The sequence below is a fragment of the Phasianus colchicus genome, chromosome 3 (assembly GCF_987193195.1).
Source record: "Phasianus colchicus chromosome 3, bPhaCol1.hap1.1, whole genome shotgun sequence".
Lineage (NCBI taxonomy): Eukaryota > Metazoa > Chordata > Aves > Galliformes > Phasianidae > Phasianus > Phasianus colchicus.
The window spans coordinates 90,936,906-90,963,072 of record NC_143438.1 but is presented as its reverse complement, the minus strand read 5'-3'; the positions used below and the strand labels follow the sequence as shown (position 1 = coordinate 90,963,072).

At 42.0% G+C, this 26,167-nt stretch overlaps 1 protein-coding gene across 12 annotated transcripts in view; it reads left to right on the top strand.

The window, feature by feature from the left end:
- Positions 1 to 26,167, top strand: part of PTK2 (protein tyrosine kinase 2) — a 192,336-nt gene that overhangs the window by 46,668 nt on the left and 119,501 nt on the right. For 2 of the 12 annotated variants that reach the window (XM_031591271.2, XM_031591268.2), the window contains exons 1-2: positions 7,820 to 8,092; positions 19,793 to 19,864. The exons of 3 other annotated variants lie outside the window; for them this stretch is intronic. In XM_031591271.2, the coding sequence (XP_031447131.2) occupies positions 7,987 to 8,092; positions 19,793 to 19,864 (178 nt within the window). In that variant the 5' untranslated portion in view covers positions 7,820 to 7,986. Of the gene's footprint in view, positions 1 to 7,795; positions 8,093 to 9,796; positions 10,163 to 19,792; positions 19,865 to 26,167 lie in introns of those variants that run through there. 7 more of the 12 variants (XM_090138043.1, XM_090138042.1, XM_090138049.1 and 4 more) reach the window with 6 other exon arrangements.

The window sequence follows — 26,167 nt, the reverse complement described above, 5'->3', positions numbered from 1 at the left end:
TTTTGGTTTTGCTCAGCACAAGACTGAAGGAAGGCAGTAGTAATAAAAATAGTAGATGTTCTGCCTATGATTTCTTCCTTTCCTTCCCTTTTTTTTAAATATATTTAAAGGATGAAGAATGTAATTAAGAAAATACCTAAACAACTTCATAATAACTGTGATAATTTCTGCAAGACTTTTCTATGCTGTATTGGGTTATATTATGGGGAATGGGATATCAGTACACTTAGAACAAAAAACTTTAGAGGCTATTTGACATGTTCTTTAGGTTTTCATATGGGAGGCCAAGCTAATAAATGTCTGTTCCTGTAGCAAACACATTTTTCCTCAATACTTTATTCCTAAAAGAGCCCCGACTGACAGAAGTTTGTGTTAAATGCTCAGGCTTTCGTTGGTGGGCTAGTAAATTATGCTTGGGATGAATATGAGATTTCTTAAATTCTCAAGAAATTAACTGTGGCACAAAGTTGTTTCCCAGATTGTCTTAATTCACTATTTATGCCTTTCAAAAAGAAATAGAAATCTGAAGTTTCTACTTAGTCTCCATTTAGATTCATTGCTACAGTATTGTTTGATGTATTTTGCAGCTCAGCAGTGAGCAATAACTTATTTAGGAAGACTTAATGTTGAGAAGTATTGGAACTATCTTTCCAGAATTAATAGCATTTATCTTGAGATACAGATTTACCAGCTTTCTTGAAATAAATTTCTAGAGGCTGGATGCGCCAGGATGTAAACACACGTGCTTGCATTTCAGCTCATCTTTCATCAAATGAAGTTAAAAAAAACTTCATTTAAACTCCCAAGTTTGCATTAGCAGGTCAGCTGCTCTTTGAGTCAGTAGAAGTCTACATTTGAGTTACTGACATCCTTGAATGCAGAACTAATTAAGGAAGGATTTTAAGTGCATGTTTGGAGGGTGATGATCAGCGGTGTTTAATGATCTGCCTCCTTCAAAGCTCGAGGAGAAAAGGAGGTCTGTCCTTCTATGCAAAGACAAAAATGACTACACTGAAGTCATTTAACCTATTAAGAAGGCAGCTTAATGGCTTTGTCTGCAATGTGAAAATTCTTGTTATGCCTTCATCTCAGCTTCATCTCAGGATGCTTGAACTTCTCTACCACTCTGGTTTACTACATTTTATTCCCTGTGTCAGCAAGGCAACACAAGGCTTAGTTGCCTTCTGTTTTTGCATTCAGTTATTTTTGTCTTATTCCCTTGTTCTTATGAAAACCTGAGTACTGTGCCTTGGTTGAAAGGCATCAAATGGGGTTGTGGAGACCAATGCCACAGTTTCTTTGGAAGTGGTTCTTGACAGCTCAATACTACAAAAGAAATGAGTTCTTGGCCTTGTCAGATGCTGTTATATGCCAGTAGTGTTGTTCCTCTGACATTTGGCAATGTAGGTCATTCAAGTTTCTGTCAGGTTTTTTAATGTTCTGTCTACCATTGCAAGAAACTGGATATTAATTCAATAGTATCTACATCCTTATATTTTGGCTCCCAAAACTACACCCAGTGCTCAAGGTAAGGCTGCAATGCACTAAAAGAGAAATAATCAGTGCCTTTACATGGAATTGCACTCAGTATTTCAGTTTTGCATCTGGTTAGCTAAAACAACTTGGGCTTTGTTGGGTGGTGAGATCACGGAAGCCTTCTTAAAACTGAGCAACGTGTCCTTGTGTTTTCTGGGCACTTTCATACCAGTGTACAGGCACTTTGGTAGTTAAACCTCTTTGATAGAACAGGCTGACAAGATGCTGGTCTAATTAGACAGATGAGGCTATGTAAGGTGATGGGTTTTGCACTGTCCTCATGTCACTCAAAACCATTTTTTTCAACGTTTGATCCCCATAGCAGAGGAGAGAATGACTACCTGAGGCAGTGGTCCTCGAAGGTTTATTGCCATTTTCAGAGGCAGAGACATAAAAGAAAGTGCCTGTAAAGGGAAGGGCACTTCTTGGTATAACACTGCAAAGGGGCTTGGTGGAAGTAAGAAAGAGTAAAATCTGTTTATCTCTGGGGTCTGTCTTAAACAAAGAGTTAAACTCAATTTGTTGGTGTATCTCATGAACCAATTTTGAACCCAAATTATGCTAATTGAAGATGGAGTGGGATGTTTGTGTTTCTGATTTCTTGCTTTTTAAATGCAGGTTAGGCACAGAATTTGCTTGTTTGAGCAGCCTTAATATTTATATTTACAAAACTCTAAACAGACATTATGTAAAAAAATATTTTTTAATTTTATGTTTCCTTAGACTTGCAGGATGTCAGTATAGGCTTGACCATTCTGTAACACCAAAACCTTAATGTTGGACAGCTATTTACCATAGCCTTTATGCCACTCTTCCTTCGATAAGAAATACAGAACTTATTGTTCAACCAGTTTTTTAAAATATAAATGGAATGATGTTGCATTTTTTGTCAGCATGTTGGTTTATATTCAGTTTAACTGGGTACAGTGACTTGAATATCTGAGGAACAGCTAATGTTATGTAACACCGTGAGTCTTTGAAAATTACATGCTTTCTTCTGAGGTGCAGTGATACATAAATTAGACACAACTTGTAAACAGCTGTTTAGAACAATTTTTCTTGCTAAGTTGTTGTTCTAACTCTGTATTTAGCATAAGAAGAAGAAGCTGGTAGGACAAGAGAAACAACATGTCCAGACTGCCAGTTCTGGAAAATTACTGGACCTTTTGTGACTGCATAGCTTTCTTGCTATTGTGTAACTGGTTGTTAAGTAGATCAGAGGAAAGGCAGCTCAGATATGAACAGACAAATAAGACACTTTTTCTAGTGTCACATTTCTAGTATGGTGTTTCTCATTTACCTTTGAATTTATGAAGATGGATTCTAAGGAGTGAGTATCTGTAAGGTCAGCTGATCCACTTGTGGATCCCTTCTGTTGAACAAAACAAATACTTGCAGAATTGGTTTCTTTTAGACAGCATCAAAGGGCTGAGAGCCTCCCCTCAAGATGCTTTCTGTTGTGGTTACTCCATAAACAATGTCTTCTCTCTATAAATAGAGGAAATGTTATCAGTCTGGTGGCCAATCTGGATAGCTTTCTCTAACTCCTGTGCTGCCTCCTCTTCATCCAAGAAATGTGAATACAAAAAGAGTGCAAAGGGATGAGCACCTAAGGAACCTATCACAAGGCAGAAATATCACTTCATTTTGCCTTAAATGAACGAGCAAGGTATGTAGGGTTGGATTTCTGCACCTCTTACTTTTTCAAGTCCCCATGGAGCAGGCTTTTGCTGTCTGGAAGCACTGGGATTGTGAAGGAACTTCTCAGAAGGTGTCTTGAGAACAGTAGCAGGTATGTGTATTGCTTTGTAAGCAGCCTAGAATCCAAAGGCAGAATATTGGAATTAATGTCCTAAGGAAGGAGTAATTTTAAACCATGGTACTGTCTTTGTATTTCTTTACAATACAACTTCAAAAAAGTAAATTGAAGGAAGTAGGAGACTATAAGGAGATGCTGTGACTTTCATGTTTGTGGATTGATGAAGTCTGTATGGGTTTAGAAAACGGCCAGTCTGTATTTATGAAATAATGAAAGCAGAGCTATAATAGAGTGGCCAGGGTTGGAAGGGACCTCAAGGATCACGAATGTGCAACCACCCTGCTACAGACAGGGCCAGCAACCTCCCCATTTAATACTAGACCAGGCTGCCCAGGGCCACATCCAACCTGGCCTTGAACACCTCCAGGGATGGGGCATCCACAACCTCTCTGGGCAGCCTGTTCCAGCACCTCACCACTCTCCCTGTAAAGAACTTCCCCCTGACATCCAATCTGAATCTTTCCTCCCTCAACTTAAAGCTGTTTCCCTTTGTCCTGCTATCCTAATGGTCCTTCTAACTGTTATCTTAACAGTGTGGGCCAGGGCACTGCATTGTGTTCCTCAGCATCAGAGGATTCTTTCAGAAGGGGGGAAGTTTTGGGAGACTTAGCAGTACTTTTCTTCTTTTTTGTCTCAGTGACCAACTCTGTTTGCCTTCTCCTCTCCACAACTGTCAGTAGGTTGAGACTGAAAGTAAAGATACAGAGTTCCATCAACGTCAGCTGTTCCAAGGCCATGGAAAGCCAGGCCTCCAATCAAAGCCAGGTACTGCTGGTTGAGAGGTATTTCAGTGATATTAGATTTAAAAACAAAACAAAAAACAAAAAAAAACAATGGAAACCAAGGAGGATTTGCATCCCAAAAAAAAAAAAAAAAGTCCAAATGTTACTGTAAAATGTTCAGAGATAGTAAATCCGTTTTATGTGGTAGTGGCTCAAAAGGTTAGAATGTGTTACTTAAAACTGATCTTTTCATGAGTCATGGCCTTACATGTATGTTATTAATAAAGCTTACCAAGTGGTGGAAGATAACAAAAAATTCAATCTTGGATTGATTTTTTTTTTTTTTTGCCAGAAAAATGTCCAAGACAGATCAGGAATGAATTTGTTGGTTTACTGGCATCTTCCTCTGATCAGCTAGGCATAACAATGTGCGTCCTTCAAAATCTTCTCTTCCAGGCTATCAGCTGCCCCAGGCTGAAGCTACGAAGTGTGTTCTGTGTTGTAATTGTACTTCTGCCAGAACTTCAAAATGAAGACTTCTCCAAATCCAGATTTTCTCGGTTGGTTGAGTTGGAACCAACCAAGTGGATGGATCTTAATGACAGTTCATGCTTTTTTTTGTTGTTGTTTCTGGATTGGATCTCTAATGGTTATTTCCCAAGTCCTTGTTACATGTTTCCTGGAGAAGAATGAAGCCCTTACTCTAATCTAGAATGTGGAACTTGTTTTTGTCCATCTTGCAAAGAGTCAAGTTCTGTCAGAGAACTCAGATTCTGATGCTCTGAAATAAAATATCGTTTCTTTTTCAGTTTTATCTGCCAGAATGCTTGTAGTTAAATAAGAAATAGCAGTACCTCTGGTACCAGCATAATGGTGTCTGAGCATCTTTGTTGTCTTCAGAGTTCCTTTATTGAGCTCAATACATGTACTCTTTTAAGCCTTTGGCAAGGGGCGGTTCAGGTAAGTCCCTATACTAGAGAAGACACAAGCAGGGGAGGGGAATGAGGAGCAATGGGTTGCAAGCACGATGATAGTAAACAGGTAGACTTAGAGACCAGCAAAATGAATGCAGTGAAGGGATGTTTGTTTTCTGTCTTCTAAATCAAATATACAGATCTTTTCACACAGAGGGTGTGTGAGCAGAGGATGCACTGGAACAGGTTGCCCAAGGAGGCTGTGGATGCCCCATCCCTGGAGGCATTCAAGGCCAGGCTGGATGTGGCTCTGGGCAGCCTGGTCTGGTGGTTGGTGACCCTGCACATAGGGTCTAGGTGATCACAGTGGTCCTTTTCAACCCAGGCTGTTCTATGATTTTGAGACTCTCAGAGTAGTGAAATCTCAGAAGTACTGTCAGCTTAGCTCTGTCCTTCTCTTCCCAAGGCTGCTCAAACTTGCCAATTGGTTTGATCAATATTTGATGACTAGAGATACTATCTGTGGAAATAAAATTGCTCTTCAACCTTTCATTGTATGAGGCTTTGTTATTTTTGCAGTTGGCTTCGCTATGAGATGGGATCAGCCCCTCAGGCCCGATTAAAACAAAAATAATGAGGAGGAAAAAATAAATAAAGCAAATCACAAATCAACAACCTGAAGGTTTGGGGTTTCCAGCATAATTCAGAATACCAAATCCACGCATCAGGCTTTTGTTGTACTGAGAACTGTCCATGTTGTTTGCAATAGAGCTTTTTTCTGCTAGATAACTTTTGCACCAACAAGGAGAAAAGAAGTAATTAAAAATATGTATGTATCTTAGCATCAAGGAAGCAATGGGCTTATTTTGAGCATTTGTATTCTTAGTGTGAAATATTAGTGAAATTATACAAACAGCATATAAAGATTCTCAGGCTGTACCATACTTGGTGTTCACCTTCACTTTGCAGTGGGAAAGCGTGTCCTTGATGAGACTGATCCCAGCACTGCTGTCATCAGTAAGGAGAGCTGCAAGGAGCAGACAATGTCTTAACGTTTTTAGCCCCCTTTTTTCTTGTTCTCTGTAAGATGCTGTTATGGTCTGGAAGAAACGCAGGCTGCTTCACATTTTGCACCCTCATGCTCAGACCAAACAAACTCTGAAAACGGGGGAAGCGCCTGCAGCTTTCACTTCTGAGCTGGAGCAAAACAAGGCTGATGTGCTCAAGGTCACAAAGGAAGCCGGTGGCTGAGCTGGATATGGGAAATCAGCTTTCCTGCACTGTGGGCTGGAGCTGCAGCCGTCCTCAGTGAGCCTTCCGCACACACCGCTGTACGGAGTTGTGTGGCAGATACTGCTGGGACAAACATAACTCACCCTGTGTTCTTGGAAGCATTTGGCTGTCAGTGTAGCACTCTGGGGCTTTGAAAACTTTCCTTGGGGGGGAGGGCCATCCAGGCATGTCTTCAGCCCCTTTGGCTTTCTTCAGCCCCAGAGAGAGCTTTGTGCCTGAGCGGTGATGCAGAACATCAGATGGCCTGCTTGCGGCCTGGGGTTTTTCTTTTTGTGTGTGACTGTTTTCTCTTTTAAATATAGAAGAAAGCAGTGCTTCTAAAAAGCAGCAGCTGTATTTATTGAGAGTTTTGACACACACCACTCTAGCCCTGCAGTGCCGGAGTATTGAGTGAAGACGTGGTGCCACTATGGGTAAAAAAAAAAAAAAAGCGGTAATTAAATATGTGCTGTAGATTAGTTTGTGCTGCTTACAAGTAGGCAGGTAGGTTAAGTTGAAGGCTGTTAGCTTGGGATTAATTCCCTTTTGGTTATAGACCAGGATAAGCCTTGTGCCTTATTGCTGAGGGCTGGGAGGGAGGAAAGATTAACACACGCTGTATGGAGAGGCTGAGCTGTGTGAGTCATGTTCCTGTTGGGTTTAATGTGTGTTTCAGCAGAGCCAGTCCACACAGTCATAGAATAGCCCGAGGTGGAAGGACCCGTAGGGATCATTGAGTTTTGCTAAGGGTAAAAGGGGTATTTTCTTTATTTCCACATCCACCTGCAGCTGTTTATAAACATGTGCTTGTCCAGTATTTACGCTCAAACAAACCGCTGTAAGTAGCTTTGAGGTTTTGTGCTGCAGGTTGAGAGCAAACTTAGTGCAGCATGGCACTGACCTTTGCCTTTCGAGCAGAGGTATATAAAGCAGCCCTGACACGGGGAGTGCTGCTGATTCATCAGTGGCATCGGGTTTGAGGGATTTGGGGGAGGGAGGGGAGATGTTTCACGTTTGCAGGTGATTCTTTTTGGTTTTTAATAGCTTTTGCTGCGTTCTTTCCAAAGCACCCGCATACGGCCGAGCTTCTTTCAGCTCCCTTTTGTCGCGGTTGTGGAGCAGAGCAGGTGACGCTGTCAGGTCCGCTCCCTTCGAAGTAGCCGTGAGTCGGTGCGCTGTGAGGCTTCTGCCCGGAACGGCTGCCTAAAGGTCTCCGGACCGGGAAGCGCTCGGAGATTCTCGCAGGGACGCGCCGGAGCCGCTCATTGTTCGCCTCCCATTGTTCCTCCCGGGGCAGTTCCTGCAAAGCAAACGCCGGGGGGGCTTCTGCGAGCCTCAGCGGAACAAAAAGCGGTCGGCGAGCGCAGCTCCAGACATGACCCGGGTCAGGCTTGATTTACGGCTTAGTCGATTTGCGAAGCCGCTGTCAGTTCTGTAAGCGGGAGGCTGCCGGCTGCATTGAGCAGAAGGGGGAGATTAGCATATTAATGCGGCGCTCGCTAATCGCCTCCCCCTTTCCTCCCCTCCCCGCCGAAGGAAGGAAGGGACTGGCAGGGCACTGCCTGCTCGGGGCTGGCCGAGGATGGAGGCAGCGCCCGTTCTCCCGGCGGCCGCGGGCGGCTGCGGCCCCGCGCCCGAATTGGCGGCTCCCGGGGGCCGCCGGCAGCGCCGGCACTGAGAGCTGAGCCGCCGGAGCCGGGCTGCAGCCCTGCGCGCTGGGTGCATGCTGCTGCTGCCGGGGGGGGCAGGCCGGCAGGCCCCGCAGCCAGCAGGTGCTGTCTGTATGGAGAAGAGCGGCTGCAGCCCATTCCCGATGTGCTGGGCTAAAGGTACGCGTGATCTGCGTTGTTTTAGCTTTCTTTCTGTCTTTAATTTAACGTTCTATCATCTCTGAGCATTCCGCTTTCCCTCTTCCACATTCTTCGCCTGTAAGTATCCCTCTTTTCTTCTTGAATGTTTTATCACCTACGAGTATCCCCCTTCCCTCTTCCATTCGACGTTCACCTGTGCACTTAGAACAGGGAGCAGTCACCTGGATTTTCTTTCATCTGGAAAATGTAACGTTTTTCTCTGTGCTTTCAAAAATCATTGCACTGAGCTCTGCAGGTTTCCCTTTTGAAGACTTCACGACTTTGGTTTTAATGCTTTGAAGCACTGAGTGTGATTCTGCTGTGGTGTACCTTACCTTTTGGAAGAAGCTGTTCCAGTGGCTGTTTACAATGGAAGGCATGCATCTCTTTGCTCGAGGTTTTAGAACTTGCAACCCACACCAAACCCCCCTCTGCCCCCATAAGAGACAGTAACTAGCCACGAAGTATGCATTTATTACAATGAGAGGGCTTGGCTTGAAATTGGGGCTTAATAATAACTGGATGGAAACGTGTAAGTTATTCACATGATTGTCTTGCATTGCAGAACACTAATATTGACACTATCATAATCCAGAGAGTAGTTGTGTGTTGGTGTTGTGGCTGAAAATACCCACATGAAATAGCAGAGCAGGGATTCAACTTAAAATTTTGTTAGTGGCCAAAGAATCAAATGTTTCTTACACAGAGAACAACAGTAGAAGGTTAAGTATTGCTGGTTGCAAGCCTGACTTTCCTCTTGTCTGCTTTCACTTCAGTGCACTTTCTTTTTTGGAAGAGAAGCAGGCTGTGGAGTGTTGCATCACTGTGCCCTTGGATCACAGACAGGCACTGACTTCAGAACTTCAGGGCAGAGGTGGCTGGGCCAGGGAGGACGTGGTGCTGTATGGCAGGTGGATGTAGCTGCTCATGAGCTGTCTTGGGTAAAAGAACACTGAATGTACTTAATTCTTAGCTGTCTCCTTACTTGCAGGATCCGTGCAGGAGTATTTAACGCTGTCTTTGTTTTGTGTGCTTTCTTCAAGTTATTGAAATGCTCAGGCTAAATCAACCACTCTTTGCCACAAGTCAACATATTATGGGAGCACATATAGGAGAAGTAACAGAAAGAAATCAGCAAGCTTGACCACTGTTGTAGTGGTGTATAACGAACTGCAGAATCTGTCAGCTCTGTGTGTGTAACGCAGCAAATGTAGCTGGAGTGGCTTTATAGCTGAACCAGAGCTGTTCTTTGCCTCCATAAAAACCTGCCTACTAGGATCTACCCAGAAGGGGTAACAGCAATACCTGCTCCTGTGCACTGTAAATTGGTAAGGGAAGTATCAGATGGAGTTGGGATTCACCTCCTTGGGATACAGTGAGAGTCAGAATGAAGTTTCCTTAGAAAGAGTAACTTCCATAATGTACAAATAGTGAATAAAATACTTACTTTAAAAGGGGGGAAGGGGTTGTTACCATCTGTTGTTCAGGAAGGCTGTTTAGTGTCGGGGTATCAGTTTTCTTCCTCCTGCTCCAGCACTGGCGGATCAGGACAGCAGGGCTAGCTGCTGCTTGCAAAGATGGCTGCAATGGGCCACTATAAAAGGTATTGATTTTCCCCCCACTCACTGCAACAACTGAAAGGAATGAAAACCAATCCCTCCCTCTTTCCTGGTTGCTTTACGGAGGGTTCTCAGGACATAACTTCTGTGGTGATGTCTTATCCAGCCGCCTCCTTCCTGAAATGGAGAACAACCGTGTAATCTCTTCTTATTCCTCCTGGGGGGGAGAAGGGGGACGCGGGCAGTTACGTAAGGACAAAGGCACTGCATCTCTAAGTCTGCCAGTTGTGGTGATTTTCTAGAAGAGACATACCATCCTCCAAAGAAATAGGACAGATGAGAAATGGCTGGTGCTGTATTTGTCACTGAATGGTGGCCATTCCTTAGTTGATGGATACCCCATGTACTGTTCACCAGCGTAACCTGAGGGAAATGAAACGGATCTGGCCTACTTTGATAAGGGCTGTGAGATATCTACAGTCAAAGAAAGGTAATATATTAATGAGAGAAATGTTTGGTTTGGATAAGGTTATTCTAATCCTTGGGCTAATCTCTTAAAGCTTCAGTTTAACTGCAGCAAAAATTGATCAAACTTCAACAACTGTTTTGTAGCTTCTTAAAAGTGTGATCTTGATGTATTTTTTATGTATAAGATGTCACCTAAATGGTTCCTTTTCTCTTTAAACGGGACAGATGAAGCTTCTGGTCTGTTGTGTGTGTGATCTCGTAGCAAATATTTGTTGTTTGAAAATGCTTTGAAATATTTCAGCAAGTTTGTGTTCACATGTAGTATGCTTACACTCCTGTAGGATAAACCTAAAATCTTCCAGCTCTGTGATACAGTGGGCTGACCTAATTGCTGTTAATTCTGTGTGCTCCATTTGTGGGACTGCACCAAGGACTAAGATAGTGCTTGCTTTCTTTGTGAAACGTTTGTGTAATCTGTGTTGCCAGGTTTTGCCTCCTCTTTACACCAGCATCAATGCAAAGCAATGTTTGTGAATTTGATAACTTAGCTTGGAGCTGCCTATTCCAGACTTGAGAATATTTTCATTGGCAAGTGGAGAGAAAGTGTGGATTTTGTTTACGGGCACATTTCTTTTCAGGAAGTAAGTCTGTATTGCTTTCCTTCAGTAGTGATAGGATTAAGATGGTTTTGGCTGCTTCTTTCCTCCCACCACCCTTCCCTTGCTAAGTAATTTGAAACTCGAAATCTCTCGTCTTGTGAAATAAATAGGTTCAATCTTGGTCAGACCTTCAGTGAGCGCTGCATTGGTGTCTGGGTCACTGCATTTCCTCCAGCCAAGTACAGAAAATCTCTTATAAGGGATGTTTTCTTTCTGACTTGAAGAGTAGATTAAAATTGCCTTCAATTTTAGCAGTACTTTTTTTGTGTGCGCTAGTAGTAATCTCACCAAAGCTTACAGATATTAAAAGTTGTAGATGATGTGATGTATTGTGCTTCAAATGCTTTTGCTTGTAGCCTTCCTTCCCAAATTTTGCAAGGCATGCTGTTTTTAGTTTACCAAATAAATGTAAATTGAGCAGCTCTTAGTAATTGGATAGCTGTGCTGTGTGTCTGTAAGTTACCCACTCTGAGAAGGAGGAAGTTTCTTTAATATCTTCCAAGTGAAGAGCTATTAAATAATTTACAAACAATAAATTGGTGTGATGTGAAATGCATTACACATGAGTAGTCAGGGCAAAGTGATTGCAGTTATTGAACACTGCCTTTAGACTAGGAAAGGTGCTGCTGTCTTCAGATAACTGCAGTTCTGTTCCAAACCTTATGTTGATTTTGTTTGAGAGCCAACAATGTTGTGAAATTTACTAAATCCAGCAGGAAGGAGTTTTACCCCATTTATTGCAATCTGTTAATGTTGCAATCTTCTAGAAGTGATGAGCAACTCCAAGTGAAATGGTTGTTTTCTGGTAAACCTTGTGATTTCAGGGAATGTTCAGAAGGGACCTGCTGGTGATGTTGAATATAAGCCAGGTTTTGATGCATAGGAGACAAGTTCAGTGCTTGTTCTCCCTCATTCCCATCCTTACAATCTCTGCTGTTCTACTATCAGGAAAATAAATGATTTTAGTCTTGCAGACCCTTGGTATTTTAGGTGATGGCTGGAAATGGACACAGCAGTAGAAATGGTGTAAGAGTTGCTGGTGCTGGGAAAGTAGTCAGTTATTTAGGGTAATTAGTCTCTAAAATGAGAGTTCTCTTTCATTTGAAAAGCACTGTCTATATAAGGTAGGCAGATAGTAGCTTTGGTGCATTAAGAGAGAAAACACTTGGGAAAAGAAGAATTCAGTCTGTCATTTGACAGTCAGCTGGTAACTTGGTTCACTGACTGCATCAGCTGATGTGACACGTTAGCCACTTATTTCCAAACCATAGATGTATCCAAACTTTTGTTACTGACTGGCCTTTTACAGTGTGAGAGGTATGCATTGTGTATTTTACACACATTTAGGCACAGAAGTACAGGTATGAGAATGCTGATGTGTTTCCATTAGTGAGATAGAAGATGGACCTTGAGATACTTGTACAAGAAAGGAAGGCGATTGTTTTGAACTCCTGGAGAGCATTTAATGTTACCTGTGTAATGCAGATGTGTGATCTTATCAGTGGTAGCACTTAGGAAGGAACCGGTGTGGAATTGAATTCTGGGCTGTCTTTGACAAAGCGACACTTACGCAAAACAGAATGTTTTCACTGCCCTTTTGAAGTTGCTTCAGATGAAGACTGAAGAGCAAAATCTGGATGGTGGTATTTAAGAGGATGATACATTGATTGAAATATTCCTCTTCTGCTGAAAGTTCAAATAAGAGTTTGTAGCCTTAATAGCCTTCTTATTCGAGTTAAATGTGGGTTTTTATCATGAATCAATAAGAAAAAAAAGTGCACGTAAGTATTGATACACACATTCATACGTGTATGTTCACCCAGTCTCACTTTTTCATCTATTTAGCCTGGCAGTAGCTTGTTGCTATGTTTAGAAATCAGCTTCCATAGCTAGTAATCTGAAACTAAAAACTAAGACAAGGAAGGTTTAGGTTGGATATTAGAAGGAAGGTGGTGAGGCACTGGAACAGGTTGCCCAAGGAGGCTGTGGATGCCCCATCCCTGCAGGCATTCAAGGCCAGGCTGGATGTGGCTCTGGGCAGCCTGGTCTGCTGGTTGGTGACCCTGCACATAGCAGGGGGGTTGAAACTAGATGATTGTGGTCCTTTTCAACCCAGGCATTCCAGATTCTATGATAATCCTTCAGGTCCTTTCTTTTTTTTTGCCTTTTTAACAAAAGGAATCCTGTGGGCAGGAGGACAATATAATGTGATGCACAGCTTTTCTTGGAAGGACTGTTGCAGTAAAATTAACTTTTCAGATTTGCTTTGCATTTGTAAGAACAGCATCAGCTTACTTATTAAATCCTTCCATTTGCTGAAGTGGGCCTTAAACAGAGTAGGTGCAAATTAATGCTATCCAAAAAGTTCTGTGAGCTAGCAATAAGTATGTAGTGTCTTTGGACTGATAAATTTAAAAATATTGTAGCATTCACAGCAAGTTCTTTGTACAGAGTAAGTGAGATCAGTACTGGTGAATCTGCATTAAAGGTCCTGGGACCAATTCCTTCTGATGGGGGAAGGATGGGGCATGGAGTTGTTAATGTTGCAATCAGGAGCACTGAGCAGTTAACTGGTAAGTGCCCAGCATGAGATGTGACACTTTTTTCACAGGAAGACTTTGGATTTTCACATTGAACAAATGTTGTTGAGCAAAGATGTCAGGAAGAGTTTTCCTGGGCAGAATTCAGTTCCACTGAGTCACCTTGTTGAAAATCATCAGTAGACATTTGATAACCAAGTTTTGTTCCCCTGCCAGGAGAGGGATTGCTTCCTTCCCCCCCAGCACCACCTCTGCTTTCTGTGACGCTGTTTTGCCTGGAAAAGATTTCTGATCCTTCAAAACTGAGCACAATCCTTTGGTTTGCTTCTTTAAATTGCACTCGTTCTGTGAATGAAGTATATAGACATCTGCCTTGTTGAGGCAGAAAGTGTGGGTGATCTTGGTTCCCAAACTTTCAGAAGACACAAGTCACCTTTATCACCATGTTCCTTATAGCGTGTGATACTGTATTATCAGACTAATGATCAGCACATGCTTTCTAGTATCTTTAAGGATTTGGCTGAAGCCATCCATATTTAAAACTCAACTTCTCCTTATGATTATAGCTTCCTAATATATAGTTGGTCATGGGTTCCTACTGTTGTGTTGTTCTTTAATAGGACTTACAAAGATCACTTTAGCAAACAAAGCTGTTCTTAACAAGTAGCTGCTGGGTGGATGATGGTCTGCAGTCGTGGTGGGTCTTTATTTCTAGGCAGGAGAATGGGAGGGAGCTAGATGTATTCCTGAAGCTTCACAGCTGGCTTCTGAAGGTAAGGAGCAATAGGGTTTGCATTTTGCTCAGAGGCCTTCTGCTGTATCATGATTGCAGCTCAGCTACAGTCTGTTGTCCCTGCTGTTATTAAGAGATATCAATAGGAATCGTATTTCTGAAATCTTAGCGTATTTCATTCAAAGGAGGTTTTGTCTCGGCTGTGACATGATGGTTGCTTGAGATAAACTGAAGCAGAGTTGTAACAAAGATGCTTTAAACCAGAGCAACCTTTTCCACTTGATCGCAGCGGCTGATTCGCGTACAACAACTTGTGCTGCCAGTCGACTCAGCGGCAGCTTTTTGTCCATTCAGGTGTTTGATTGCAGCAGACTGGAATAATATGGGCAGAATTAAAAGGCTGGCTTCAAAGGACTCCGATCTATGATTGAGTATGGCTTTACCTTTGAAATGGAAGCAGGCATCTGCTGTAGATATCCATCCTAGCCCTTTACCAGAAGATAAAGGTGCTGCTCAGGTAGCAGAGGCTGAGCGTCCTTCAGCCAGCAGCATCGTGAAGCTGTTCGTGTGTGCTGCTTTTATTCTACATATGGCAAGGGGAGCAGTGATTGTATCCTGATGTACATCCTTTAAAGTAAAAAAACAAACAAACAAAAAAAACCAAAGAAAACTATTAGGGAGAGTCCAGAGGAAGGCTACAAAGATGGAGAAGAGTCTGGAGCATAAGGTGGATGAGGAGTGGCTGGCATCCCTTGCTTTGTTCAGAGCAAGCTGAGGGGAGGCCTGATGGCGACTGCAGCTCCTCACAGGGAGCAGAGGGACAGCACTGAGCTCTGCTCCCTGGTGACAAGACCCCAAAGAACGGCATGGAGCTGTGTCAGGGCAGGGGCAGCTGGAAGAAGTTCTGCACCAGAGGGTGGTGGGCATGGAACGGCCTGCCCAGGGCAGTGGGCACGGCCCCGAGCTGCTGGAGTTCAAGGCGTGTTTGGACAGTGCTCTCAAATTTATGGTTGGAACAGTGTTGTTCTTTTGTGGAGCCAGGAGTTGGATTGCGTGGTCTTTGTGGGTCCCTTCTAATCTGGAATATTCCATTAGTCTGTGATTCATCCTAGCATGTTAGTAGACTGAAGTCTGTTCTGTAAATTAGCTGTAGGTTTTAGCAAAAGGTAGGTTTTATTTTTTGTTGTTGTTTTTTGTTTTTTTTTTGCATTTGTGGTAATTAGAAGATTCAGTGCCTGAAGTTACCTTGAGTAAAGTGAAGAAAGTGCTGCAGCACCATTCCTGGCCTGTCTTTAAAAGGAAGGATTGGCACTAATATACTTCTGCTGCTAAGTTTCTTCAGTCACGTTGCTGATATGTGTATGTAAGTGGATACGAGGCATGATCAATATCTCGGTGGGAAAATGCTCATTATTTGTTTTTCCTTTTAAAGTCGTTTTGGGAATTCAGTAGGCTCAATATCAGATAAAAGTCAGAACAAATTGTTTCTAGTTTTGCCTGCAGTGAACTTCTTAGTAAAACCACGTGGCCTGCATAGGCTGCTAATGCTGGATGTGATATTTGAAGTGCCAAGTTAGTATATCTTAATTTTAAGTATCATTTGTTAATCAGCCAAAATTCAAGCGGAATATTGCTCTTATCTGTCATACCTTGTTTCTTTTTGAAGCTGATGTTTGTGAAGTTTTAAGTTTGCTGCATGCTTTCATGGAAAGATACCAAGTTAGGAATAAGGATGCTGATGTTGAGTATCTCAAGTACTGTCCTCATTTGCTGGGTCGCAGTGATTTGTGCACCTTTAGCAGAGGGAAAAATGAAGGCAGCTCTGAAGCTTGTACTCACAGCTCTTGTTTTTCTTTTTGATGTTATCGATTGAGTGAAGTTCAGCACAAGCTGCTGGTTGGAGATGTAAAAAACAAACAGGCAGACTTGAGGCACAATGCTGAACCTCAGCTCAGTAGTTTTACTTGTGCACTTGCCTGTATTGTGTGCTTAGGGGTCTGTGAAAGGTGTTGGTATGCTGTCATTAATTTTAATGCTGTTTTAAAAAGAATTGATCTGTGATGTCTGAAGCAATCCCTGTTCTCTTGTTCAGTGGTAGGAACTTACTGGGATGTTGTGTGCACTGCAGTTCCTTGGAAGTAAATTGTGCTTGGAAGCATTCATTTTGGTTGTTGTGGATGATGCCTTGACTTAGGACGGGTCAATTATCAGGAATTTGAATTACTCTATCTGTGACGTACTTGATGGTTCATCCTTGGAATGGCCTTATACAGGAGGGGCTGGGTAGCTTTTTGTAACTTACTGCCATAAAAAATCGCGGAGAAAATATTTTTCCTTCTTTTTGTTACACTTCCCTCACTGTTCATATCCAGTCTGCACCCACGTTAATTTTGCTCCAGTTCTGATGGAATTGAAAACACAGACTCATTCTTCTTCTCCAATGGGAAAAATAAATACCATGTAAGCTATTCCCCTCTGTTCCTCACAAGGACAGCCATCCTACAGTAAGGCAATAAACTTGCTCATAAAATGTGTCCTTTGTGACTGACTATGCAGCTTTTTACACATTTCTAGGGCTGGGACCAAGCTTTCTCAGGCATTGAAGGCTTCCTCCCTTTTTATCAGTATACCTGCCCTGGTGCTCACCACCTGTCCATGAGAACCCATTAAACCTGCAGTTCTGCTGGAAGTGCACATGCATGCTCAGTGCTTGGCAAAATTAGGGCTGAGCTGGACAGGAGTGGATCTCAAACGCCTCAGGTTGCTGATTTCTGTTCGTTATTGCATATGTTTGCTTTGACATCAGTGGCACAGTGTCATTTGGCATTGAGTTTTTCTACGTAGTGTTATTTCTGGCTTTGATTACTACTACTTTGCATTCTTTCCCTTCTGCTTTCACTTCTTTTAGGCACAGTGATGCTATTTGTACTATCTCTGTGAGCTGTTTTGTTTAGCATGTAAAAGGAGAATACATAAATGTTATAATAACTTCTAAATCAAGTTCATAGTTTTCTTTCAAAACAGCATCTTATTCTTAGGAATATTTTCAAAGCAATTTGTTATATCTCTCTTTAACCTTAACTTCTCATAAAAGTGCAGAAGCAAGGAATTTAAATCTCTCCTGCAAGATGTGTCCTATGAGAACTGACAAACCTCCAAAAATATCATATCATATCATGGAATGACCTGGGTTGAAAAGGACCACAATGATCATCGAGTTTCAACCCCCCTGCTATGTGCAGGGTCACCAGCCACCAGACCAGGCTGCCCAGAGCCACATCCAGCCTGGCCTTGAATGGCTCCAGGGATGGGGCATCCACAGCCTCCTTGGGCAACCTGTTCCAGTGTGTCACCATCCTCTGTGGGAAAAGCTTTCTCCTAATATCCAACCTAAACCTCCCCTGTCTTAATTTAAAACTACTTTCCCTCATTCTATACTGCCACTTCTTACACCTGATGCAGTGACAGAACACAGCAAGGTAATGTGCAAGTTAGAGATAGCATGCTGCTACACATTGTGCTTTCTCTTAATTAAAATCTGACAGAAGAAAGCTCTAAAAGTATGTCTGTCTTCTGGCAAATGAGGAATAAAATATTTCTTTTTTGTGGTGTTTTTTTGTTCTGGATACTTATCCTGGGCTATAAAAGCATTAACTCTGGTTATTCAAATGACTTCTTAATATCAAATATTTTGTGGGTAATGGAAGATGGAAAATTGAAAGCAGGCATGCTAGTGAAATAGCTATTTCAAAATAATATTCAAAGTTCTCTGCTTTCAGATGCTGTTAAAACAGTGTAACTGATACGTTCAAGATGGATCTGAGCTTGTTTTAACCCTTAACTTGCTACATAGCAAATGTGAAGTTTTTGTGTATTTAGGTGCAAGTTGTCTGCATCTCTGAAATCTGTGCCTTGAGTTTCATTTGATTAATGTAAAACAAAATAAAAAAATCTTGTCTGTTTGAAAAAATAGCACAGGGTGGGGGAAGTGTTTGGTGAGGACAATTTTTTCCTGGTTTGAGTTGGCTGGAAGAAGTCCTTGAGAGCAGCCCTGCAGAGAAGGGCAGAGGAGTCCTGGTAGATGGAGGAGATAACAGAGAGGTCCTGGTAGATGAAAAGGATAACATGGGCTGGCAGAGTGCACTGCAGCCTGGTCGGTATCCTGGGTTGCATTAACAGAGGGATGGCAGCAGGGAAAGGAAGGGTTTGTCTGCCTTTGTTCCACCCATGTCCGCTCCCATCCAGAGAGGAGCAGGCTGCAGGGAGATCTCATTGCAGCCTTCCAGTACTTAAAGAGAGCTTGTAAACAGAAGGGAAATCAAACTTTTTACGTGGTCTCTTAGTGACAGGGCAACAGGGCATCGTTTTAAATTAAAAGAGGGGCAATCTAGATTAGATGTTGGGGTAGTTTTTCACTGAGAGGGCTGTGAGGCACTGGCACAGGCTGCCCAGAGAGGCTGTGGATGGCCTGTTCCTGAGGTGTTCGAGGCCACATTGGATGGGATACCAGGCAGCCCTCTCTTGTGATTGGCAACCCTGCCCATGGCTGGGAGCTGGAACTAGATCATCTTTGAGGTCCCCTCCAACCCAAGCCATTCTATGACTTCTTTGAAATAAATCTTAATAACTCTTATTAACGTCTGAAATGTTTTATTTGTGTAGAAGGGACATTGTCTCTACAGCTGCCAGAGGATTTGTTAAAGCATTATAAAAGCTCTGCTGCTCACTCACTTTGCTCCTTTTGGGGTCCATCGCTTCTTTGTACAGCGCTGGGACAGAAGAAGGTGGCTGCATTTTAATTGACTTTTTGCTGAATATCTGTAGCTGGTGCCATGGCAGTTAACTCTCAGATGTTTTGTTTATTTGGGTGTAAATTACAGGTGCTTATCTTTGTCTGCCTTCTATCAGATGCAAACAAACCATTTGTTTGTGCTGTTGCCCAGGAATTCCATCCACTTTTGCCCCTGTATCCAAATTCCTGGACTTAAGAATTTCTTCAGTAAGTTTTATCACCTGATACATTCTTATCCTCATAGAAAAACTGCTGTGCAGTGTTAGTAAACACTCTCAAGATAGGGGAAATTGCCATTGTTCTGAGTGAAACAGGATAGTTAGCCTGTATTTTTTTTTTCTTTTCAAACTGTGCCGTTAAGGCTTTCAGCTCATGCACTGATGCAAAGCCAGGAGATGCTTCCATTTTTAGCAGTGGAAGTTTGTAGAGCTAAGGAGTTGTGATGCACTTCAGGATTGTGTTCAGTATTCCACGAGGCTTTCTGTACCTTCTTGGATTTCCTTTGCACACGTTTTGTAATACCATCAAAGCTTCATGTTGCAAAAGATTGAGGTTTTGAATGAGAATTGGCTCAAAAGAATATTGCAGGCTGTTGTTGGGTTTACAAGCATTTCAAACCCAGAAAATGGGAGAAAAATTGCTTCTCTTGCTCTTCACTCAGGAAATGAGAGAGTAATCTTATACTAATGATAAGCAATTAATGTATCAATGGTCTTAAACTTAGTCTGTTATACAATTGTTTTACATCTGTTCCAGAAACTAAACACTTGACGATTATAGCTTTGCTGAACTTAAAAACTCTATTATCTACAGTTAAGATGGAGCATGAAAGTCCTTTGTAGTTTCCACTCTCTTGGATTTAGAATGAAGGGTGGGGAGCAGAGGTGTTGCTCTGATGGTGAGCTAAAGAACCATTCGTCTTTGTTAGGAAGAAGATGTCTGTGGGGACTGCGTAGGTCAGCAAGACCCCTGTGTGAGGAGGTAGCTCAGGCACCAGGAGGTGAGTGTTATTTCAGCCACAAGGCTGAATGCTATAAAAGTTTGGTCCAGACTGCACTGGTTATGGGAGTGGTTTCGATCAGCAGCTCCTCCTCCTTCTTTCTACTCTGACATTTACCGAGTATCCAGTACATGACTGTTAAAGACTCTTGGTCTTATCCACATATGCTGATTGAGTTGATCAGGTGCACCTGGGTACCGGCTGATAGTTGATAAATAGCTTGAAGGAGTGGGGAAAATAAGGTTGGAGTTGAACGTGATACATGACTGTTAATTGTTGCTATTTTAACCAAATTATTTTCACCCTCTTCATTCTTTATAGCAGAAGAGCTCCACCTTCCCTATTGGAGCTCTGCCATTCCTCCCCCCCCCCCCCCGGTTTGCCCTTGTCTTATAAATCAGTAAATGCAATTTAATGGTTTAGTTGTCAGAAGCTCAGAGTTGTCAGATTTGGACTACACATGATTTGTGCAGCTGTATGGAAGAAAGCAATGTCACCGGAACCCAGCTCTCGCTTCTTCGGTCTCCTACTTATTTTCCCCACACTCCACCCAGGTGTAGTCTAGGATGAGCAATGAGCTGATATACCAGCTAATATATACGGATATATATGATATACTCATATAATGTGGGAAGTCTGCTCCCTTAGTATTGGCTGTGTGCTTCTGCTGCTGCCTTTGTAGTGGCTCCAGAGCTTTTTAGAGCTCTTTTTGAGCCACTTAACCACATTTACATAGCAAAAATAAACAAAAACAAAAACCCACTAACACAAAACCAGAAAAAAAAGAAGCCTGAACAGATTTTATTCTGTCTGCAAAAGCAGCTCCAAAAATGTGTAGGCAGCAATAGAAAGCTACAGAAGGAAAGCCAGGATTGCTCAAGTCAGGTGGAGTGGATGAGGAAAGGCTTGGCAGGGAGGAAAGGAGTAGCAGGCTCTGCAGCTTTGACAGCAGCAAGGACAAATTGGGTATGTTAAATTGGTTCAGCAGCCTTTGGTGACAACTTGTTTTCCTTTGAAAAATGAGCTTAAACTTCTGTACAAATATGTATGTGTATGTTCTTTGGAAATAATCATAGATCAGTTTTGTTGTCTGTAGCTTCTTGTAGAGGCAGAGCTGAGAAACCAGACTTGAGTTCCTTTAATGATATTTGAATGTTAAACTATACATGAGAATTTGAACTGTTCTTGACTTAAAAATAACAGCAATAAAACAACAAATATACTTTCTAAGGATGAGAATATACAGTGTAGATTTCCTGGCACATTCATAGATGTGGTTTTTCCCTCAGTTTTTGCATTTTTCTGAACTGTTCTGTTCAAGAAAACTGTCAATTTTTTTTTGTTACTTCATTTAATGTTCAGACTTAGTCTCTCCCAAGCCTCAAGATAGGCATGTTGCTTTCAGCTGGACTTTGACAGAGAATCATGCTTCAGCTTCAGGGATAGAAGCAAAAGGGGAAGCTTTGGAATTGAAGAATGTGAAAAATGCATCACATCACTGGCCCATCTAGCACACTGTCTGCTGCTTCTTCCCAGGTCTTCCCTCTGAAAATTAAGAGGAGATTAGTTTATTCAAATATGAATGCATTCTTTTATCAGGGGGCTTAGGGTTCATTAAATCCATCATCTCGCAGATGCCACAGATGTTCATCAAGCTCCCCCTCTTCCCTGTCTCCTGGTCTCACAATTTGATGGGTTCCAGCATTTTGAGTTCTCCCTAATAGAACTGCTACTCTGCCACCAAGCATTTTGGTTGCCCTTGTGTGGAGTTTCCAGGTATTAATTGTGGTAGAAAAGAGGCTTCATTGTCTTGACTGTACTTTGAGGTTAAAACAGTATAAACTTCATCCATGGTTCTCTGCTGGCAAGAAGTTGTGTGAGCAACTCTTAGAACCTCTTCCACGTTATGAATGTCCCCACTTTCATTACTAATGTGTTAAGAATCCTTCATTTGGAATACCTAATGCTTTACTCCTTTGTGGCATCTTTCCTAAAGTAACTTCTGCATCAGATTGCATTGGGATTTTGAGTGGTGCTCCTCCAACCTGTGAAATAGTGCTGCATAAAGAAGATGAGTTGTCTCCAGCATGGAGAATGCATTGTCACAGCAAAACAACACTCATTTTGTATGGAAATGAATTTGTTCTCTTTTCTGGAGGCTTTTTCTCCTATTTTCACTGTAGCCACAGCGAAGTACTTTCACAAGATGCTCAAACCATGTTGAGGGACATGGTTTAGGGAGTGCTATTGGTGATAGGTGAATGGTTGGACTGGATGATCTTGAAGGTCTTTTCCAACCTCAGTGATTCTGTGAAACACATTAAGAGCACAGATTGCAAATGCTTAAGGACTCCTTCCTGAAGTTCATGTGCAAAGTTCCTTTGATTACTGGTCTCTAATAACAGATGCTATTATGCTACTCAGCATCTTAAAACTTTATTTTTTATTTTTATTATTGAAACATTTTTTAGTGACCTCCAGTATTAATGTTTCTGCATGCTCTGACAGGGACTCAAGGAAGACTGGGTTGATAGCTCTGTGTAATACAGGCTTATGGAACTGTTGTAACATCAGTTTATAGCCACCAGGTGTTTCTACAAGAGTTCAGATTGTTGGATAAGAATTGCATTTTTTTTTTTTCCCCAGGGAAGAATAGTGAAACAACAGCGCACAATAAAGTAAGCTTCATCTTCTGTGTCATCTTAAGATATGCTCAGATCTGCTCTAAAATGGTGTAACATCTTCTGGTGGAGGAAGTGAAACCTGCTTACTTGTGTTTGTTTGTCTGTTTTTTAGCTTATTTTTTAGTGCTTGCCTTCATTTCTTCGTGTGCCACATACCATGAAGACCTTACCCAGGCATTGCCTGCCCTGCAGGATGAGGGACAGCATACACTGGTGGCTTTGGACGTAATTCAGTACTGATAGTACTGATAGAACTGATAGTTTTGATCCAGACTGTCCCTTCTGATGGGGGTGGTGGTGAAGGAAGCGGTGCGTTGGGTTCTCAAAAGGTTCTCAAATGGTTTCTTCCACTGAGGAGTACGAAGTAATGAAAAGCATGAAGCTGAATTGCTACAGAATCAGTCTTTCCTGTAGAGGATTGAGACGTTTTTTCTTCTGCAGACCAATATTCTTTGAAGTTTTCCCTTTTTGTGAGGAATTGCCAAAGTCAGTCAATAGATTTAGCAGCCATGGTGCCTTGGTCTTATTCTTGTGTGTGTGTGTGTGTGTGTGTGTGATGTGGAGGAGTATCATCTCCAAAATCCGTAATTGGAAGAATTTTTATGGTCGGCCTACATTAAACTGCCATTCAGTCGCTTGAATAAGAATCGCTTTGTTCTTCATTTCTCTGTGTGTAACAGAGGCTGTAATTACCGGCTTTGGAAAACACTTGAGCCACAATGGGCTTAAGTCAAACTTTTTACAGGTCATTGGTTTTTGTAATGGGGCCATTGCCACGCAATGGGACAACGTGACTATTGTCTTGCACTGTTCCTCCCGAGTACTTAAGTGCCTCTTATCTGATGTGCTCTTCTGGCTTTCATAAAAATAGGGATAACATGAGGGCAACTCAAACTGTTGCAAAGTGAATCAGAAATGAGAAGCCTACGCAGCCGAATGTTGTGTAATAAAGAGCCGGGATGCTATAATCACTCAGTATCCAAAAACTAGGAAGGGCAAGTTTAAAGTCAGATGGTAGCAAAAGCCAAATACTTGTATCTCTGATAATGCATAGCAGAAATACCTCACTGCTTTCCTTAGCTGTTCAGACGTGTCTAGCTCCTAGTCTCCTCGAAGCATGCTCTCATTATCACTAATTCTAACTTAGACTTTGCGTTTGGTATTCTGGAAAGACAGTAAACACTCATTGCTTCTATTTACTACTTGTATAGCTGTTCAGAAGAACTTGTGCTATGTAGGGCCTCCACTAGGCAATATTCAGTAAGTAGTACTTGAAAGGGTTAAGTCCAATTGCTTGCATCACCCTCCTGTTGTGATGTTCAGAAGTAGGGTTGCTGCCAACCAGTGGTGCAACTTCACAACAGTTATAGAATTCTGTTGTAGCCTTTTTGTACAAATACAGAATTGTTACTATTCAGTTCTGTGCTTTTTCACAGAATCACAGAACGGCCAGGTTTGGAAGGGATCTCCAGGATCATGAAGCTCCATCCCCACCCTGCCACGTGCAGGGCCACCAACCTCCCCATTTAATACTAGACCAGACTGCCCAGGGCCCCATCCAACCTGGCCTTGAGCACCTCCAGGGACGGGGCATCCACAACCTCTCTGGGCAGCCTGTTCCAGCCCCTCACCACTCATAGAAAAGAACTTCCCCTGACATCCAATCTAAATCTTCCTTCCTTCACCTGAAAACCATTTCCCCTTGTCCTGTTGTTATCCCTTTTGAAGAGTTGAAGTTTTGAGTTTCTGGGAAAAGTTCAGTTATAATACTGTATACCATGTCAAAGAGATTCAGAAGATCATCAGTTGAAGCTGTAAGAAAGGATCGGTGTGTGCGTGGACTTCAGTGGTACCTATAGACCACAGTGGGCATTTGGAGTGCTGTTAAAAACTGAAGCAAGTATCTGGCTGGATACCTTGTGCTAATTAAAGACATGGATTTTCTTTTGTTCCCAACTCAAATGATATTTCCTCATTATCATTTCCTTTAATATTGCAACTAGGAATTGGTGCCGACTCCAAAGGGAGTTGCTGAGTACTGCTGGTTACGCAACAGTGTTGCAAGAAAATTGGGTTAAACCCAGCCTTTGAGGTATGTCAGTGCCCATGGGATCCCATGGGATACCATGGGATTTGGGAAAGGGTGCCATATTGAATATTGCAGGACATCTTACTGAAGCTGGATTACTGCTTGACAGTGGATGTAGCTCAGCTCCTTTTCAATATTCTTTAAAATTTTTCTCCATCTTTCTATCCTGAGGTGCAGTGCCTCCTGAGTAATAGGCAAATACTTCTGGAGCACTTTTCAAAAGTGATTTAAAGGTTCTTGAGACAGCCCTCACTAACAGCTGCTGTGCATGACATCAACCTTCGTTTCAGCTAGTCTAGGATGGGTATACTTATTAATTGATTTTTATGCTGAGATGTGCTTGCCTCCTGCTCAGCAGGCTGAAGGATGTCATATTGCTTCATTTCATGCTGTTCTCATAGCTCACGTTTTCTGTGAATTATCTCTTCGTGCTTCCCCTGAACATTTAATCTCCTTAAAACATTGATACAATTGAAGTAAATTTTCTGCACGTTTGCAGCTTGCGTTGCTAATCTTGTTCTGACTTTGGTCTCTATTATATTTTTCATTTTGACCTTTTGGTGTATTTCTAAAATACGTGATTGTGTGTTAGGAAAGAGACTATAAATTTTTGCCTTGTACTGAACTAGGACCTTGAGTTAGTAACTGTTAAAGGCAGCATTCCAAAGGAAAGAAAATGGTCAGCAGTTGTCAGTTTCAGACTATTCTTCCATTTCATGTTGATATAGTGAAATAGTTGGTGTGTCAGTTTGGACTAAAATAGATATCAAGAACTCATTATTGAAATGCTTTTAATGTGTCTGGCCAGCCTGCTTCATACTTTTTTGACCTGGGGGGCTTAAGTGCTTCTGACCACAATTAGTGAACTTGAAAATAAATATATTTATGAGGTGTGGTAGTCAGGAAGCATCCAGAGAGGAGATGGCAAGGGATTTGTGTTCCTGGACATGTAGCTATCGAAAGCGTTAACCAGAAGAGTGAATTTGACTGGAAGGAGCAGAGAATTACAGCTTTTTTCCTCTTTCTTTTGAACATCAGCATTAACTGAAAGAAAAACAAGAAAAATAAGCTCAACAGGAAATAAACAGGGAGGTTCCAATGTGGCTTATGGAAATGGCTGAAATATATTGACTGTTCCTGAAGGCAAAAGTGACTGTTATAGGAAGAAATACCAATTCTCTTCTCTTTCTCTGTTTATAGCCAGTTTGAAATCAGAAAGCTAACAGCTTCCTCAGAGTTCTTTCTTAAATTCGTAGGGATGTGGATATAGGTATCTACTTGTGCTTTTTATTTTATCCAGTCTTCAGGGAACGTGACTATGCCATAACTCTGTGTATGCAGCTGTGTCATGGGACCCTCGGCAAGTAGAGTATGGTGACTGTTTCCTTAGGAGAAATGGGGTTTTGTAAGTATCCCTGTGACAGGGAGTCATCCATCTGTCCCAAACCTTTTGATACATAAATACAAAGAAACTCAACAACAACAAAAGATATCAGGAGATGATGTATCAAAAAGCTCAGCAGTGTGGAA